The sequence below is a fragment of the Petromyzon marinus genome, chromosome 2 (genome assembly GCF_048934315.1).
Source record: "Petromyzon marinus isolate PM22_M1 ecotype Great Lakes invasive population chromosome 2, UKy_Petmar_22M1.pri1.0, whole genome shotgun sequence".
NCBI classification, from domain to species: Eukaryota; Metazoa; Chordata; class Hyperoartia; order Petromyzontiformes; family Petromyzontidae; genus Petromyzon; species Petromyzon marinus.
Window position 1 is genome coordinate 4,737,234 of NC_133668.1, and position 20,166 is coordinate 4,757,399.

At 49.7% G+C, this 20,166-nt stretch overlaps 1 protein-coding gene across 1 annotated transcript in view; it reads left to right on the forward strand.

Moving 5' to 3' along the window:
* LOC116949256 (uncharacterized) overlaps positions 1-17,320 on the forward strand; it is a 234,114-nt gene extending 216,794 nt beyond the window's left edge. The window contains exons 9-10 of the mRNA XM_032966358.2: positions 1,382-1,560; positions 15,528-17,320. Of these exons, the coding sequence (XP_032822249.2) occupies positions 1,382-1,560; positions 15,528-15,728 (380 nt within the window). The 3' untranslated portion in view covers positions 15,729-17,320. The remainder of the gene's footprint in view (positions 1-1,381; positions 1,561-15,527) is intronic.
* Positions 17,321-20,166: the final 2,846 nt, after the last annotated feature.

Below are 20,166 nucleotides of genomic sequence, written 5' to 3' on the forward strand. Positions count from 1 at the left end.
GTACACACACACACGCAGTACACACACGCAGTACACACACGCAGTACACACACGCAGTACACACACACACGCAGTACACACACACGCAGTACACACACGCAGTACACACACACACGCAGTACACACACACGCAGTACACACACGCAGTACACACACACACGCAGTACACACACGCGCGCAGTACACACACGCGCACAGTACACACACGCGCACAGTACACACACACACGCAGTACACACACGCAGTACACACACGCAGTACACACACACACGCAGTACACACACACGCAGTACACACACACGCGCAGTACATACACACGCAGTACACACACACGCGCAGTACACACACACACACACGCAGTACACACACACACGCAGTACACACACACACACGCAGTACACACACACGCGCAGTACACACACACGCGCAGTACACACACACACGCAGTACACACACGCAGTACACACACGCAGTACACACACACACGCAGTACACACACACACACACGCAGTACACACACACACGCAGTACACGCATCATCATCAATCGGACTGCGCCCCGGCACGTGCCCTGTTCGCCACCCGCTGACATTTCCAGCTGATCTCGCGCGGCAGTCCCATCGTGTTCCTTCCGCAATTTCCCCGTCTGAATTATCAGGCGTTTGACATTAAAGATCAGCCTCTCTGTCACGTTCCCAAACGGCATTATGACAGCAGTTAAAAAGCAATTATCCAGATTAGCTCCTGACATTTTAATATCACAGGGAGCCGATTAACACGCCGTTTTGTGGGGAGCTCTGAGCTCCATTATTCTCGGCCCGATTCCTTTGCTGTGACATTTTAAATAAAGGCCTCGGAGAGACAGAGAGAGAGAGAGGATAGCTCGACGCATATGCCACCGCCTTCATGAAAAAAAACAATAAGGAAAACAAATTAAAAAAACCCCCATTAAAGTGGTTAAATAAACCGCGCGTCCCACGCAATCAGCACGGAGACTCGCACATGGGCATGGAGAGGGCCGTGTGGGGAGTCCGGAGGCTGCCCCTCCACCCCGCTCCGTGTGCCGTGCCGGCCTCAATAGGTGCTCGCAAACAGCACTTGCCCATACTGTTTGTTAAAGGCTATAAGGGGGGGGGGGGTTCTTTGTTTTTGTAGTGGTTGTCGCGCTGCGCTTGACTAATGTACCAGTCTAGGTGCACGACCTCTGCTTTCTGACTCTTCCACCTCGCTGCATTTTATCCGCCCGGCACTACCGCTCGTTGTTGTGAGCGCCGCTCCTTTTGCCTGGCCACCACCACCACCACCACTACCCCATCTCCTCCACTTCCACCCCCCTCCCCCTCCCCCCCACGACTCCCCCCCCACCTCCCCCACCCTCGCAGGCAGCAGCGATCCCGATGTGAGGCGGCCGGGCAAAGCGCCCGTGTGCTGCCTCAACTGGAGCGCGGGCGAGCCGGGTCTGGAGGCGGTGAGCGGAGCTACGGGGAAGGCGGAGGGTGGGCGACCTTCGCGGCTGTGCAAGCAGGCGCTGTTCGCTCGCTGGGCGCAGCTGCACCCCAAGGTGTGAGGCTGCGCGAGCAGAGAGCAGCGCCCCCCTCCAGCACCACCCACCACCTCCTCCTACCCGTACCCCTCCCACAAGCATTGCAGCGAACCCTGCACCGTCATCGTGCAGAGCGCAGCTCGGAGTGATATATTTCAGCAACATTGGTTTAATGGAAGCACCATCGGTTTCAGTTCAATACGAAACCGCACACAAAACGACTTCATCCTTGGATTGCGAGCATCGCAGTTGTCTAGTGAGCAACTGACCGACTCCTTACATTGTATTTATTAGTTGCGTTATACCTTGATCTTACCCCGAAAACGAGAGTACAAGCTGTAATTTGGGCTGCGTTGGAATAACGAGGCGTTGTATGCCAAGGCCATCATCTGCTGACGTGAGCCTGGATCGTGAGTTTGTTTGAGCCAACGTGGATTTTGTTTTCGGGTGGCAAATATTCGCTGTTCATTGATTCTGGATCTCAATAAAATGTGCGAATATATTTTTTGTTGATGTTTTCGCCGGGTAGGTGAGAGCTCAGAACAGCGGAGCTGCCGACCGCTGAGAACCTTGGTTTGAATCCAGGTTTCGACCACATGCGGTTAATTATACGCATTTGTCTAAGATAATCGTGGTCTCCAGAGGCTCTATGAATAAACATCATGCAGGAGGTGGGGTCGGGGGGTAGGATATGTGACCTTGATTTAGTAGCTGGTGTAGAGTCCGTGGAGACTTTGGACAACATTCCCAGTTGGTGAGACGGCTGAAGCAGATCGCGTCTTGGTGAATTCCTCCCGGTGGTAGCGGTGGTGGTGGTGGCGTCGGTGGTCGCGGTGGTGGCGGTGGTGGTGGCGGCGGTGGTCGCGGCAGTGGTGGTGGTGGCGGTGGTGGCGTCGGTGGTAGTGGTGGTGGTGGTAGTGGTGGTGATGGTGGTGGCGGCGGTGGCGGTGGTGGTGGTTGCAGTGGTGGTGGCGGTGGCGATGGTGTCAGTGGCGTTTTTTTCTCCTGCCAAAACTCTCATCAAGGGAGACCTGCACCGCAGAACAGAGTACGGAAAAACAAAAGCGAGACGGCATTAGCGCGTGAAACAAAGTCATGACATTTTAAAATGCAAATATACATTTAAATGCATATATTTTTCTATAATGAGGTATATCGCAAAAGGGCTTTCATTCGCGTTGTCAAAGGCACGAACATAATATCTCTTTAAAATCTGACTGAAATTAACTATAAATTATTCTGTGTCTGGCACAATTCTGCATGTCCGACAATTTCCAGTTGTCTGATGGTTATCGTGAAATAATGTACAATTGTGACGATGATAACAGAGTCTCACAGAGTCTCCACGTGCTGATTCAGGAGGGTTTTGCAATGGGGTGTTTTGGCCACTTGCTCTGTCAGCGTTGACGTGCGGCAGGAAACCGGAATGCCACGCAGATGGATTCACGCGCCTACTTGCTGTACTACATTTCTGTGGCCACCTCCAGTTTCCTCCGATTGGTTACCCCAGCTCCGTCCAACGCACTTGGAAATGGAAATTGTCCAGACCTCCCGATGTAGCAGGACCCTCCTAAAAGCGGAGTCTTGGGACTCTAGCCAGGCTCTCCTGGGGGTTAACGAGGGACATGTTACTCACCAGCAGCAGCATCAGCAGCACAGAATTGACGCCTGGAGGCACGGGCAGGTGATGATGTTAACTACCTCGCCTGGTATACAGGAGTTGTTGGGTTCGATCCCGACCCTAACGCCTGCTGTAATTTTTGCGTGTCTCTCTCCCCTTGGTCGTGTGCATTTTGTCTCCGGGTCCTCAGGTTTTTCCCCCCACATTTAATAGCATGCCTTTTTGAGTATTTGGCAGCTATCAATTTCCACGCGATAAGCCACTTCGTCGAGCTATTATTTGTGGCCAGGTTGCTTCAGAAATAAAGAGCTGCATAGCTCAGTGGGCCTTACCCGGTAATATAAAAACAGTTGAACTTTAGTGTCGTGATGGGTAGCTGTCACTATCACTGATTGGGGGGTGGAGTGGTTAACATTGGGAGGGGGAGGGTGGGGGGGCAGTGGGTGGCGGTGGGGGTGCGGGGCAGGGAGGTGGTTAAAGAGAGAGAAAGGGGTCTGCGGGGCTCGTGATTGTAGTCCGGCTTCACGGGTAAACGTGGCTGACGAAACGCGGTGACTGTGGTGTGTGATGCAAGCAGAGGGTGTTGATATGTTTTATTTATGCGTTTTCCACTCGCGCAATCACGGGGCCTGCTGGGACGCAGTGGCCATGTGGGCCGGTCCATCATAGAGACTCTCTCTATGTCGCTCGAGCGGGCCAGGGAGGGGAGTGGAGAGTGAGCGAGTGGCAGATGAGGGATGGGGTTAGGTCTCGGAGGCCGATGGAGCCGCGCGACGTTCGCGCGCGTGGCGCCTAATTGGCACGGGATGAAGTGCCCCCTGGGAGCGAGCGGGCACCTGTGCATAGGCACGAGTTCCTCTGTGTGCGTGTGTGTGGGTGTCGCTCCGCCGTCTGTCACGCGGACGCACACAGCGACGCATGCACACATACAAGACAAAAGATCCCGCGTATAGTCTCAACTTGCTGTTGGGGGGCAAAGTGCTGTGAATGCAGGGACGGCACACAAAGCGGTGGGTGGCCAGCACCACGCCCAACCGCATTTGTCTCCCCAGTGGCGATGTTTACACACCGCACCAGGTACTCATTTGAGGCTGAGTCGACCTAGGCGACACCCAAGACCGGATCAGATATTCGCTACTGGTGTTGGCCGTGAGCGGGAATGGAAATCGGCTCGCCAGGTTCGTAGCTCAGCGCGCTAACCGCTGTAGCACCACTCCCCCACACACGCGCGTGCTCCCCCCCCCCCCCGACACCGACACACGGCTCTCCCTTCCCCTCTCTCCCACTGGAACTTTCACCTCTCATCAAGCCCTTCTCCCCAATAACGATCTCTCGCCCTCTCTCGCGCTCCCTCCGCTGCCTCCTAAGGGATCTCTAAACGGTATCAACATTTACACGAGCGTGGGGGGGGGGGGGCTGAGGGAAGGGGGGCTAGGGGGCGGGGTAAGAGGCGTGGCCTAATTTACCCTTTCTGAGTGGCGGAGCAGGGATGCCCCCCACCCCGTTCACTGTGTAACTCGTGGAAGTGTTGGGGGGGGGGTAGGGTAGGGGTCCCTACAAAGCCCCCCGGGTGATATCCGAATGCCCCAAGTTGTTTAACCCATTCCTGCCCCGCTATGTCCAACCAAATTCTGCACGTAACTGCATTGAACAAAAAGGGGGGCTAGAAGCATCTCGTCCAGTTGAGTTCATTTCTGACTTACACTTTCAGCACACATCCTTCTGAGAGTGCCTATTTATCAGCGACATTAGTTTCATGTAAGCAAACTCTGGACAGGTGTAGACACTCAAATGTCTCATCATTTAGTCAGGTTAAATTACTCACAGAAGGTGGTGTGGCCGATGGGATGGACCAGTATCATCCACTATTCTATTCTCAATTGATAAACTCGAGAGAGAGAAAAGGAGAGCGAGAGATGGGTCCGTTGTGGTGGTCACGATGAATTGGCGTTGGGCATTACATCCTTGCACAAATCTCTCTCGTGAACGCGTGTGGGGGTAGCGAGAGGGAGGGGCGAGAGAGAGAGCGGAGGGGAGAGCGTGCGGGAGAGAGAGAGGGAGCGTGCGGGAGTGATGTGCCGCAAGTCTGAATGCGGATGGATGCTTGCGGCCATCACTCTTTAGAACTGGCCCGGGTCGGCCCCTGGTCGGCCCGGGTGGCCGCAGATCAATGGCGGGGCCCCGATTCGCTCTCCGTGCCGTTCCGCTCGGGCAACCTCCCGCGATGAGCACCCTGATGAGCAGCCCGGCCTGTCAGGGTCTGGGAGTGCGGGGTGGGGGGAGAAGAGATGAAGGAGAGCGAGGAGAGAGAGAGAGTACAGGGGGCTGGGAAGGTGGGGTTCGTGAGGGGTCACACGTAGATGCCGTTCTCGCCGTGGCCGACAAATGGGCCCTGGCTGATTCCGTTGAGGAGGAGGAGCGCGTAGCCCTGGGAAGGAAGAGGAACGATGCGCAGAGTCAGAATCAGAATCTTCATTTAAACTATACTGGAGGAATCCGATTAACTATAAGGCTCTTGTTCACAGATGTCCGCTAGGGGCACGGGGTCATAAAGTGACAACAACAAAATTCATATTCTTTGGGTCTTTCGGTAAAGTCACGTAGATAGGTTCAAAGAAGATAACAAAAAAGAACAAAAAAATACGACTTTTCGATCACAACACAAGCGATCGTCATCAGGGGGAAAAACGATGACGATCGCTTGTGTTGTGATCGAAATGTCGTCGGTTTTTTGTTATTTCTTTGTAATTTTCTTTGAACCTATCTCCGTGACTTTACCGAAAGACCCAAAGAATATGAATTCCTGCAGTCATGAAAGCTTTAAGTCAAGATTTAAAAACAATACAGAAACACGATAGGAGTGCACAGTACAGGAAAGGTAAACACGTCATTTGAAAAAATAATATATACTAATAAAACATTTTTTTATCTTACCAGGTAATAACAATTTCATTTTATAAAGCATCGTTCATGCAATTGTATCCCACTGAGTTATTAGCTTCTTTTTCAGAAGCGACCTGGCCACAAATGATAGCTCAACGAAGTGGCTTTTCAAGTGGAAATCTATAGCAGCAAAATCATCTACATAATCTCGAGGTGTGTGAAGAGGGCGGTGATGGTGGTACTGTCATCGTCGTTATCCGCTGCTGAACGAATGCCTCCCCAAGTCGCCATCTCTCACTAACCCGAGATTAAAAATCCACCTCACCTCTTTCACACGAGCTGATTAAATCGCTCCATCTGCATGGTAGGACGTCCTCTCGGGCGCGTTCCTTCCTTTGGCTGCCACTCCCTTGTTAGTGTCGACCAGAGGCCATCGTCCCTTCGAACCGTGAAGTGCCTTGCCCAATGCCCCACTTACTGTGGTGTGCAGGTTGCGAGGTGCGGGGTTCGGGGTAGTTGGGTAGTGGGATAGCGGGGTAGCGGGGTAGTGGGACGGAGGGTGGGGGGTGCCGGGTTCGGGTTGGCGTTGCAGAATTTGTATTCCGCATTTTTCCCCGAGTAATTTTTGTTAAACTAAAACGTGCGGTAAGTTTGTACCGTAACTCGGGCACAGCACGGCCTACCGTGCGGGCACAGTTCCATTTGCTGGCGACACACATGAGCAGGCTGAGTTGATGTCGGGTGTTTTCACAATTACTGACCACAGGACCATGCAGAATCCGGGAGTGGACGCGAATCTAAAAATGCATGAGCTTCCGAGTGCGCCCTGTCCTTCTCCTCCTCCTCCTCCCCCCTACCCCTCTCCCCTCCCCCCTCCTCCCACCCTCTCCTCCCTCCTCCTCCCACGCTGCCCGCTTAAAAACAAAAGCTGCTACGAATCTGTGGCGTCCACAAGACCCATAGACTGCAGGATTCGATGCACGTGATGTTGTTTTGTTGTGCTCGTCAGCCGGCAACATCACACTGCTTGGCAAACGCCTCCCCTCATTCTTTTCCATTACTTCCTCTCCCCAGTTACTCCTGTTCAGCCTTGCCCTCTGAATAATTATCTGATTTCATCTCACTGCGTCCACCTCCTCCGCTGTCTGCTTCTCGCCTTCGTTCGCCTGCTTTCGGTATCCACTCCGCAGTTCCATGCTGTTCATCTCTCGTCGGTTTTTTATCATGGCGTGGTCAGCCCAAAGATGGAATTTTGTCCGCGCGAGAAGGCGCATCATCGAATGCGGATACGAGGCAGAGTTGAAGGGACCTCGGAAGTCGCTCTGTAATGTCCGCTTCAGCGGGCGTCCTTGAACACGTGGTCATCTTACACCGATCGCTGTGCGATCTTCAAATTGAAGATTTGAGTATTTTTTGATGTACAGTACATATATTAAACCTGGAGAATCCCGTAACATGGAAACATTATGTGTCCAGGCAGCCACGTGCCACACACAGCAAACACGTATTTACACGTGACTACAAAACATTTTAAAATATGCAACAATATACAGTACACGTTTATTTATACAGAGTCAGGACCAGGAATAAGACAACACGTCTCAATATATGAGGTATATATTATTATGCAAATAGCACAATTAGTCTCCCAGTAAACATGGAACGTTCGGCCAACGTTGGTCCAACGATCTCAACCACATGCCAATGTTGGCCCAACGTTGCATGTTTACTGGGCTATTATTGTGGGGAACAAATAGTCTCGGGCCCATTGTCAATCGGCACTGGCATGACAATGATGGCAGCGCGTTCAGCCTGCAGTGCGATATTAACCACCCTCCCTGCTCTGAAGCCGCTGCGAGGTTATCTCGAAGTCGTGTAATTTCTACGCATGCCGAAAACTCCTCTCCTCAGCTCGATATTTATTTCGCAATACACGCATTGTTTTTATAGCACTGAGCCAGTGGTGGAAATTACACGTTCCTATCGCGGGTGGGTGGGGGGGGGCGAGGCTATCATGGTAACGATGACGGGCTGAGTCAACCCTCCACGATGTGAACTCGCTCTACACCTGGAGCCACCTGCTTCGTGGTTCCAGGTGTAGAGTACACACCTGTCGTAGACTACACACCTGTCGAAGACTACACCTGTTGTAGACCACACACCTGACGTAGACTACATACATGTCGTAGACTACACCTGTTGTAGACAACACACCTGTCGAAGACTACACCTGTTGTAGACTACACCTGTTGTAGACTACACACCTGTCGTAGACTACACCTGTTGTAGACTACACCTGTTGTAGACTACACACCTGTCGAAGACTACACACCTGTCGTAGACTACACCTGTTGTAGACTACACCTGTTGTAGACTACACACCTGTTGTAGACTACACCTGTCGAAGACTACACACCGGTCGTAGACTACACCTGTTGTAGACTACACACCTGTCGTAGACTACCCACCTGTCGTAGACTACACCTGTTGTAGACTACACACCTGTCGAAGACTACACACCTGTCGTAGGCTACACACCTGTCGTAGGCTACACCTGTTGTAGACTACACACCTGTCGTAGACTACACCTGTTGTAGACTACACCTGCTGTAGACTACACACCTGTCGTAGACTACACCTGTTGTAGACTACACACCTGTTGTAGACTACACACCTGTTGTAGTCAACACACCTGTTGTAGACTACACACCTGTCGAAGACTACACACCAGTCGTAGACTACACCTGTTGTAGACTACACACCTGTCGTAGACTACACCTGTTGTAGACTACACCTGTTGTAGACTACACCTGTCGAAGACTACACACCTGTTGTAGACTACACCTATTGTAGACTACACACCTGTTGTAGACTACACACCTGTTGTAGACTACACCTGTCGTAGACTACACCTGTTGTAGATTACACACCTGTCGTAGACTACACCTGTTGTAGACTACACCTGTTGTAGACTACACACCTGTCGTAGATTACACACCTGTCGTAGACTACACCTGTTGTAGACTACACACCTGTCGTAGACTACACCTGTTGTAGACTACACCTGTCGAAGACTACACACCTGTTGTAGACTACACCTATTGTAGACTACACCTATTGTAGACTACACACATGTCGTAGACTACACACCTGTTGTAGACTACACCTGTCGTAGGCTACACCTGTTGTAGACTACACCTGTTGTAGACTACACACCTGTCGAAGACTACACACCTGTCGTAGACTACACCTGTTGTAGACTACACACCTGTTGTAGACTACACCTGTTGTAGACTACACACCTGTCGAAGACTACGCACCTGTCGTAGACTACACCTGTTGTAGACTACACACCTGTCGTAGACTACACCTGTTGTAGACTACACCTGTTGTAGACTACACACCTGTTGTAGACTACACCTGTTGTAGACTACACACCTGTTGTAGACTACACCTGTTGTAGACTACACACCTGTTGTAGACTACACCTGTTGTAGACTACACACCTGTTGTAGACTACACCTGTTGTAGACTACACACCTGTTGTAGACTACACCTGTCGAAGACTACACACCTGTCGTAGGCTACACACCTGTTGTAGACTACACACCTGTTGTAGACTACACTTGTTGTAGACTACACATCTGTTGTAGACTACACCTGTCGTAGGCTACACCTGTTGTAGACTACACACCTGTCGTAGACTACACCTGTTGTAGACTACACCTGTTGTAGACTACACACCTGTCGAAGACTACACCTGTTGTAGACTACACACCTGTCGTAGACTCCACCTGTTGTAGACTACACACCTCTCCTAGACTACACCTGTTGTAGACTACACACCTGTTGTAGACTACACACCTGTCGTAGACTACACCTGTTGTAGACTACACACATGTCGTAGACTACACCTGTTGTAGACTACACACCTGTTGTAGACTACACCTGTTGTAGACTACACATCTGTCGTAGGCTACACACCTGTCGTAGGCTACACCTGTTGTAGACTACACACCTGTCGTAGACTACACCTGTCGTAGACTACACCTGTTGTAGACTACACACCTGTCGTAAACTACACACCTGTTGTAGACTACACACCTGTTGTAGACAACACACCTGTTGTAGACTACACCTGTCGTAGACTACACCTGTTGTAGACTACACACCTGTCGAAGACTACACACCTGTCGTAGACTACACCTGTTGTAGACTACACACCTGTTGTAGACTACACCTGTTGTAGACTACACCTGTTGTAGACTACACACCTGTCGTAGACTACACCTGTTGTAGACTACACCTGTTGTAGACTACACACCTGTCGTAGACTACACCTGTTGTAGACTACACCTGTCGAAGACTACACACCTGTTGTAGACTACACCTATTGTAGACTACACACCTGTTGTAGACTACACCTGTCGTAGACTACACCTGTTGTAGACTACACACCTGTCGTAGACTACACCTGTTGTAGACTACACCTGTTGTAGACTACACACCTGTCGTAGATTACACACCTGTCGTAGACTACACCTGTTGTAGACTACACACCTGTCGTAGACTACACCTGTTGTAGACTACACACCTGTCGTAGATTACACACCTGTCGAAGACTACACACCTGTCGTAGACTACACCTGTTGTAGACTACACACCTGTCGAAGACTACACACCTGTCGTAGACTACACCTGTTGTAGACTACACACCTGTCGTAGACTACACCTGTTGTAGACTACACCTGTTGTAGACTACACCTGTCGAAGACTACACACCTGTCGTAGGCTACACACCTGTTGTAGATTACACACCTGTTGTAGACCACACCTGTTGTAGACTACACACCTGTCGTAGACTACCCCTGTTGTAGACTACACCTGTTGTAGACTACACACCTGTCGAAGACTACACCTGTTGTAGACTACACACCTGTCGTAGACTCCACCTGTTGTAGACTACACACCTGTCGTAGACTACACCTGTTGTAGACTACACACCTGTCGTAGACTACACACCTGTCGTAGACTACACCTGTTGTAGACTACACCTGTTGTAGATTACACACCTGTTGTAGACTACACCTGTTGTAGACTACACACCTGTCGAAGACTACACCTGTCGAAGACTACACACCTGTCGTAGACTACACCTGTTGTAGACTACACACCTGTCGTAGACTACACACATGTCGTAGACTACACCTGTTGTAGACTACACCTGTTGTAGACTACACCTGTTGTAGATTTCAGACCTGTTGTAGACTACACCTGTTGTAGATTACACACCTGCTGTAGAATACACACCTGTTGTAGACTACACACCTGTTGTAGACTACACCTGTTGTAGACTACACCTTCTGTAGACTACACACCTGTTGTAGACTACACACCTGTTGTAGACTACACCTATTGTAGATTACACACCTGTCGTAGACTACACAACTGTCGTAGACTACACTTGTTGTAGACTAAACACATGTTGTAGACTACACCTGCCGTAGACTATACCTGTCGTAGACTACACCTGTCGTAGACTACACCTGTTGTAGACTACACCTGTTGTAGATTACACACATGTTGTAGACTACACCTGTTGTAGACTACACATGTCGTAGACTACACCTGTTGTAGACTACACCTGTCGTAGACTACAGCTGTTGTAGATTACACCTGCTGTAGACTACACACCTGTTGTAGACTACACACCTGTTGTAGACTACACACCTGTTGTAGACTACACACCTGTTGTAGACTACACCTGTTGTAGACTACACACATGTTGTAGACTACACCTGTTGTAGACCACACCTGTTGTAAACTACACACCTGTCTTAGACTACACCTGTTGTAGACTACACCTGTTGTAGACTACACACCTGCTGTAGATTACACCTGTTGTAGACTACACACCTGTTGTAGACTACACACCTGTTGTAGACTACACACCTGTTGTAAACTACACCTGTTGTAGACTACACACCTGCTGTAGATTACACCTGTTGTAGACTACACCTGTTGTAGACTACACACCTGTTGTAAACTACACCTGTTGTAGACTACACACCTGTTGTAGACTACACACCTGCTGTAGATTACACCTGTTGTAGACTACACACCTGTTGTAGACTACACACCTGTTGTAGACTACACACATGTTGTAGATTACACCTGTTGTAGACTACACCTGTTGTAGACTACACACCTGCTGTAGATTACAGCTGTTGTAGACTACACACCTGTTGTAGACTACACACCTGTTGTAGACTACACCTGTTGTAGACTACACACCTGTTGTAAACTACACCTGTCGTAGACTACACCTGTTGTAGACTACACCTGTTGTAGACTACACACCTGTTGTAAACTACACCTGTCGTAGACTACACACCTGTTGTAGACTACACACCTGTTGTAAACTACACACCTGTTGTAGACTACACACCTGTTGTAAACTACACCTGTTGTAGACTACACACCTGTTGTAGACTACACCTGTTGTAAACTACACCTGTTGTAGACTACACACCTGTTGTAGACTACACCTGTTGTAGACTACACACCTGTTGTAGACTACACACCTGTTGTAAACTACACCTGTCGTAGACTACACACCTGTTGTAGACTACACACCTGTTGTAAACTACACCTGTTGTAGACTACACACCTGTTGTAGACTACACACCTGTTGTAAACTACACCTGTTGTAGACTACACACCTGTTGTAAACTACACCTGTTGTAGACTACACACATGTTGTAGACTACACACCTGTCGTAGACTACACACCTGTTGTAGATTACACCTGTTGTAGACTACACACCTGTTGTAGACTACACACCTGTTGTAAACTACACCTGTTGTAGACTACACACCTGTCGTAGACTACACACCTGTTGTAGACTACACCTGTTGTAGACTACACACCTGTTGTAGACTACACACCTGTTGTAGACTACACCTGTTGTAGACTACACACCTGTTGTAAACTACACCTGTTGTAGACTACACCTGTTGTAGACTACACACCTGTTGTAAACTACACCTGTTGTAAACTACACCTGTTGTAGACTACACACCTGTTGTAAACTACACCTGTTGTAGACTACACACCTGTTGTAGACTACACACCTGTTGTAGACTACACACCTGTTGTAAACTACACCTGTTGTAGACTACACACCTGTTGTAGACTACACACCTGTTGTAGACTACACCTGTTGTAGACTACACCTGTTGTAGACTACACACCTGTTGTAAACTACACACCTGTTGTAGACTACACCTGTTGTAGACTACACCTGTTGTAGACTACACACCTGTCTTAGACTACACCTGTTGTAGACTACACCTGTTGTAAACTACACACCTGTCTTAGACTACACCTGTTGTAGACTACACCTGTTGTAGACTACACACCTGCTGTATATTACACCTGTTGTAGACTACACACCTGTTGTAGACTACACACCTGTTGTAGACTACACCTGTTGTAGACTACACACCTGTTGTAGACTACACCTGTTGTAAACTACACCTGTTGTAGACTACACCTGTTGTAGACTACACCTGTTCGCCAGGTGTAGCACTGGCGTGGGCCAAGCGTCCCACTGCTGAAAGATTACCTGCACATTACACAATTGTGATTACACACAACGGCAACGTGCGTGTGTAAGTGTGTGTGTAAGTGTAAGTGTGTAAGTGTGTGTGTGTGTGTAAGTGTGTGTGTGTGTGTAAGTGTGTGTGTAAGTGTGTGTAAGTGTGTGTGTTAGCGTGTGTAAGTGTGTGTGTGTAAGTGTGTGTGTGTAAGTGTGTGTGTAAGCGTGTGTAAGTGTGTGTAAGTGTGTGTGTGTAAGTGTGTGTGTGTGTAAGTGTGTGTGTAAGTGTGTGTGTGTGTAAGTGTGTGTGTGTAAGTGTGTGTGTGCATGTTGAACTTCGTTCGCACCACCGTACGTAGCCAAGCGTGATAATCGGAGGTGCGGGTGGGGGGGGTGGAAGACTAACAAACTAAACACAAAACAACAGCAACAACTTGGCAAGCCCCTTCTGAAAAAACAGAGTTTTACGATTCGGCGAGGCTTTCCTGTTGGGTAACAAAACAAAACTTCGTAACAATGATAATACAAAAACAAAACTAGAACTTCCCCAACATGTGCACGGGAACGCACGGTCTGCGTGAACGGGTGGATGGGGGAAAGAGGCGACGTTACAACGAATCGTGCTTTGATGGACCACCCCCAGTAGTCCCCCAATAACATTGCGCATTACAATTTGAACTATCGATGCACTGGTCGGCATGAACGTTACAAATCACATCGGCAAATGTACTGCGCTGGTGTCGTGCGATGGGTGCTCGGTTGCGTAGAGAGCGACGGACATGGCTGGACTTTTTGGTGCAAATTGAGTCGAGTCCCTTTGCTTACGACAGGCACATCCTAAAATTAAGATATTGGTCCCCCCCCCCCCCCTCCGTTACTTAAACGCGGGCTCCGCAGAGTTATTCGGCGCTAAGGCTGATTGTTTTCAGAGATTCTGCATGGCTCCTCCAGGTCTCATACAGATGTACCACCCCCTCTTCATAAGTGAATCAAGTACTTCGCCCCCCCCCCTTTTAGTGTGATGCTAAAACCGATAGAAAGCGGACAAAGCCGCCACCGATTACTCGTATGCAGCTACTCCCTGTCGGTGGAATCTGGTCGCGATGCACCAACCATTGCCTCGAGCCACATGCGCCGCTCCACGTGTGCCATTTCCCAACAAGGGCCACTCACGATTTTGTCCTTGACCCGCGCACCTCCGATTAACGCGGTTGTCTACGTACGGCGCGAAAGAAGTCCAACACAACGCGTGGCGTGGGCGTCACTGCCAGCGTCTCTCTCTCAGAGCCCACGAGAACCACGCCCCAACACTAAGGGCCACAGATGGACCCACAATACCTTTCCGATCTCGTCAAGGAGCTTGAACCATCACGCGAACTGAGGTCATCCACGCAGCAGCGGCCGCTTCTGGTTGGCCATCGAACAAAGACGGTCGCTGCATCGCGCGCAGTGACCGTCTTTCAGATGCGCTTCTGCGGCCGTCTGGAACACTCTTCCTTCCGATATTAGGAAGCCACTGGGGCTGTGCACTTGTAAATCATCTAGATTGACAAACTCATTTCTGACGAATGAGCGCGGTCGTCTACGTACGACGCGAAAGTGGCTGAATTCACATGCAGTGACCCCAGCGGAGTTTCATCAGCCGGTTCGATCCCTAGCCACGGGTCAACCTCATTGGCGAGTGAAACCGGTCCTGGGTTCGCTCCCCCCCAACCCCGCCCACCCTTCTATCAACGCGCGGGACCCACGTCACCCTCGACAGATGAGGCACACTCTCCTCGCCTCTTGAGCCGTCGCGTGCTTCAACGAAATACAATACTACACGTTGCGGCTGTGGTGACGCGGCACTCACACCGGTGTCCCCACCCCCTCCTCTGCAGCTCAGCGTCCGCGTGGCCCCTTCAGCCTGCCGTGGGCACCCGGAGGCCACCCCACCGGGCACCTACGCCGAGGCGAAGCAAGCTGCGCGGGACTACCAGGCGGCCAAGCAGCAGCTGTTCCGCGGGCTGCGCAGAGCCGGCCTGGGTGACTGGGTGAAGAAGCCCATGGAGCAAGACCAGTTCTGCCTGCAGATGCCCTGAGGGCACGCGGCGAGCAACTATTTGTTATTCTGCTACTTTCCATCGGTGTGAGAAAGCAGCGGCAACAACAGCAGCGGTAACAGCAACAACAACAACAACACACGCAGGGTGTGTGTGTGTGTGTGTGATGAGCGCTCTGTTCCAGGTTATTGGAAATGACACTTTGTGACCTCTTGTTCATGTTCCGTTGCCAAGTAAGAGGGATGTTTCGTTCTCTCGAGCTCTCTCTCTGCGCGCGCGGCTGTATCACGAGGTGATCGCGGCGCTATAAATAATTCCGCTATAAATGCCAGGGCAGGGTTATTTTTTTTTTTAGACGCCTGGCAGACTTTAAATTGGTCCTCGACATGTCACCCTGATTGCACGTTTTGGCTTAGACTCCGACAACGTTGATTCACGCGTGAAAGGTTTATTTTTGATTTTATGTAATTCTCAGAGCCCGGGATTTGTTAAATAACCATCCTGCCGCGAATGCAGAGCCTCGGACTCGCGGTGCCGCGGTGCGGAGTCGCGACTGGCTCGCGTTTAATGCGACTTTAAAAAATAAAACACAAGCCCCGTTCACGCATGAACGGTGCATTCCGATTGGCCTAGCCCGACAGAGCGGAGAGGAACGACACGGCCTGGCAGGGGCGACGGCCGCTCCCATGTAGCCGAGACGCACGGAACAATACCACCTCCCCCCCCTCCCCCACACACAGTTTTCTACATGTGCACGCGTAATGATTATTCTTCCTGCTCCAAAATCAAACGAATTAATTTGGCGGTTCTGCTGCTGCGTTGGCAGTGGTGCAAGAGCGCGTATACTATTAATAATACAATACATTAGTTGATAACGCATCCTTGGAGGGTAAAAAATATATATAATAGGCGACGTTTTGGGCAATATGGCCCTTCTTAATAGCAACTGCATAGAGTGGACGGAGATTTATACTCTTTGGTTCTTTCGGTAAAGTCACGTAGGTAGAAAAAAAATACAACAAAATAAAAATAAATCAAGATTGAGGACAGAGATTTGTTTTATTATTAAAATTGACGCTTATGCTCACAATGCGCGCACCCAATCACGCATGCACGGGTGGATTCATTGCAGTTCAAGTTGCGTCCAACGTGGTTCCATTGGGATAACGGTCGGAATGAATGACTTGCTGGAACGAACGGGACCAGTTGAGTTGGTTGTGATGAAGCCAAGAGACCAGGATAGAGTCTCATTTTACGAGAAGTGACGTGGCTCACCAAATCGAAAAAAATATCAAATAAATTTACAAAACAAAATCAGTACAGAAGCAACTGCATCTATCGCACGAGGTGGAATAGAAAATGTTCAAGCAAATCTAATTCCCTGCAACGGAAATTTTCTGGGGAAGATTTGCCTTCAGACGGAACATGGCACAAAGTACAACACTAAGCTACAGAGACATTTAACATATAGAGGGTGACTGGAGCACTTATCTGCCATTGCAAGTGAAGTGATCATAACGAATCGACAATTTAGCCTCTCAACTTGTATATTTAGGTTGGGGAGTAATCGCGGATATGTTTTGAAGCGATGGACGGAGGCATTAGGGGCGACACAGAGAGCACGGGGCGAAGGGACGGGAACAAAGGAACGAACGAGACATCCGATATAAATCGAATTGGTACGAATTATTGTAAAATATTCGATTCCTAATTGACCCCCGAATCGTGGCTAATACCTTGAATAGCGTAGAGTTTGAGTTCATCACGTGCCTGAAGCCGATGCTTTAATTTAAAACAGAATACAACCCTGGTGCCTATTCATCATCATCATTATCATCAGTCATGATCAATACACTGCTGGATGAAGGCCTCGCCACGCCTTTTGAGCTGCCGTGACGTGTTGGGCCATCTATCGGCAGGTTGCATACCTGGCGGAGTAAAGCGTGGGCACTCCCACATCTTACCACTTGGTCAACGTGGTTGAGTCGACAATATATGTTCTAGAGCTCCTTGTAGTTGAAGACCTTCCACCAGCAGTTGCGTGAGCAGGCAATTGCAGGGTTGCGCCTTAAGCTGTGGCTGCGGCAAATCGTAAGTTGCAGTCTGATGACACGCGGATGAAGATGTCCATTCGAGTTCTTAACCCTCGTAATCCGCCCAAGGTTACCAAGTCGAGTGTTGGGCGCAGTGCCCAATTCTTAATACGGGTTCTATTTTAAGGTGGGTCTCAGAGAGAGAGATAGATGTGCTGAGTTATATCGGTGTGACGCCTAAAACATGTAAAACAAATATAGAATCCATCTTGCGAACAATTCCACGCCGTCATTCATTCGCCACGGGCGCAGTAACGAGGAAGGCGGTTGCAGAGGAAGAAGACCCAGGCAATTGCTAACATATGCCTAACACCGGGCAGATTTGTTTTTTAATTAAACAAACTTCATGTAATGTTTCAAACCAGGTGGCTAATTGGATATAATTTGCGCACCGTAATCTCTGCGCTACGACGTGATTTGCCTTGAGGTAATGTGTTAATAATGAGCTTCAATTGACAAGTCACCGCCCGGTCCCCGCCACCCCCCATCTCATCGTTTGTCAGCTCCTCATTTAGTAAAGAGGCCGCGTGCCGTGCATCCACTCTCACGTCGCTCCAGGCTTCCCAACTGCCACGGCACTTCGGTGCCAAGGCTGACGAACTCAAAGCACACCGCACAGCTCGCCATCGCGTTCCCAGCTATTGAGAAAACACAACACCAAATATCAACGGCAGTCCGCGCGGATACACGTTCGCAAATATTCTTCCGAAAATACACTCGCCGCTCTGCGGATGAAGGCAAATCCGCGACACTTTTGTCGTCCTTGCTTTATGAACGGACCTCGGTTGGCATAACGGCTGTCGCTGCGTCTCGATAGGCGGTTTGTGCCTCTCGATTAGTCTGAGACGGACGGAGAGTACTAAACTATTCAATGCAACTTCTCAGATGCCAGACAACTCATGCCAGGAGCTCCTTGCTCGTTGAGTCATCGCGGCTTGAGGCTCCGCTGCGATGACGCTGCGCGCGCCCGCCGTGTGCATTGCGCCTCAGTGCCGCAGCGAGCCGGTGCCAGCCCATCGCACACGCAGCCCGTGTAGTCATCTGCTGTTCCATAGACAGGTGTTAGACAGGTGTTAGACAGGTGGTAGACAGGTGGTGGATAGGTGTTAGACAGGTGGTAGACAGGTGGTAGACATATGTTAGACAGGTGGTAGACAGGTGGTAGACAGGTGTTAGACAGATGTTAGACAGGTGGTAGACAGGTGTTAGACAGGTGGTAGACAGGTGGTAGACAGGTGTTTGACATATGTTAGACAGATGTTAGACAGGTGGTAGACAGGTGGTAGACAGGTGGTAGACAGGTGTTAGACAGGTGTTAGACAGGTGGTAGACAGGTGTTAGACATATGTTAGACAGATGTTAGACAGGTGTTAGACATATGTTAGACAGATGTTAGACAGGTGGTAGACAGGTGGTAGACAGGTGGTAGACAGGTGTTAGACAGGTGTTAGACAGGGCTGCCACTTCTAAGGGTATACAATAAAAACCCAGCGGCAGTGACACACTCATTCTTGGTTGCTGGGTTAGATCACGTGGGCACAATGCTAATGTGTGTCGTACTCCTTCCTCCATACAACACAGCCGAAAAAATGTACGCAACTTATTTATTTATTTGTATGTTTAGTTTACCAGGTAAGGCCGACTGAGCTATATAACTCTTTTCCAGAAGCGACCTGGCCACAAATGATTGCTCAACGAGCAGTGGCTTATTGTCGTGTGGAAATCTAAAGCAGCCAAACACGCTAAACAACTATTGTTTCTAAATGTGGAAGGGAAAACCTGAGGGTCCGGAGAAAAATCCACGCGATCATTGGGAGAACATGCAAACTCCATATATACATACAGGCGTCACAGTCGGCATCGAACCCACACCTCCTGTATACCAGGCGAGGCAGTTAACATGTCACCACCTTGGCGCCGATTTACTGTTTGCGACGGCACACCCACCGGTATAATGAACATAAATCCATGCACGTGGCTCCGCTGTTCCGACTTATCGGGCGCCATGGAAAATACTGCGGGCGTAATAATCATTAAGTATGCTCCACCGTCCGCTCGTAGTGGATATTCAGCTTTTCCGTTTGGATTGTTCGAAAAGTGTAGAGGTCATGCGTTGTTGGCGTCATGATACAAATTGGCCAAGTTTAAAACAATTACTTAATTGGGAAACAAATAGCAATCGTCGCCCGCTACTGAGACAACCTTATCAGGACCCTCATGACAATAGACTCTCCTGGGCAAACAAATCATGAAAAGAGGAATATCTGACAATAAAAAAACGGGAGAATTAAATGTTCATGCATTATGTTGAGTGGTGCCCTATGGTGCCTGATGATGCAACGGACAACAACCTGGACTCTTAACGTTCTGGGAAGCCTCACTGA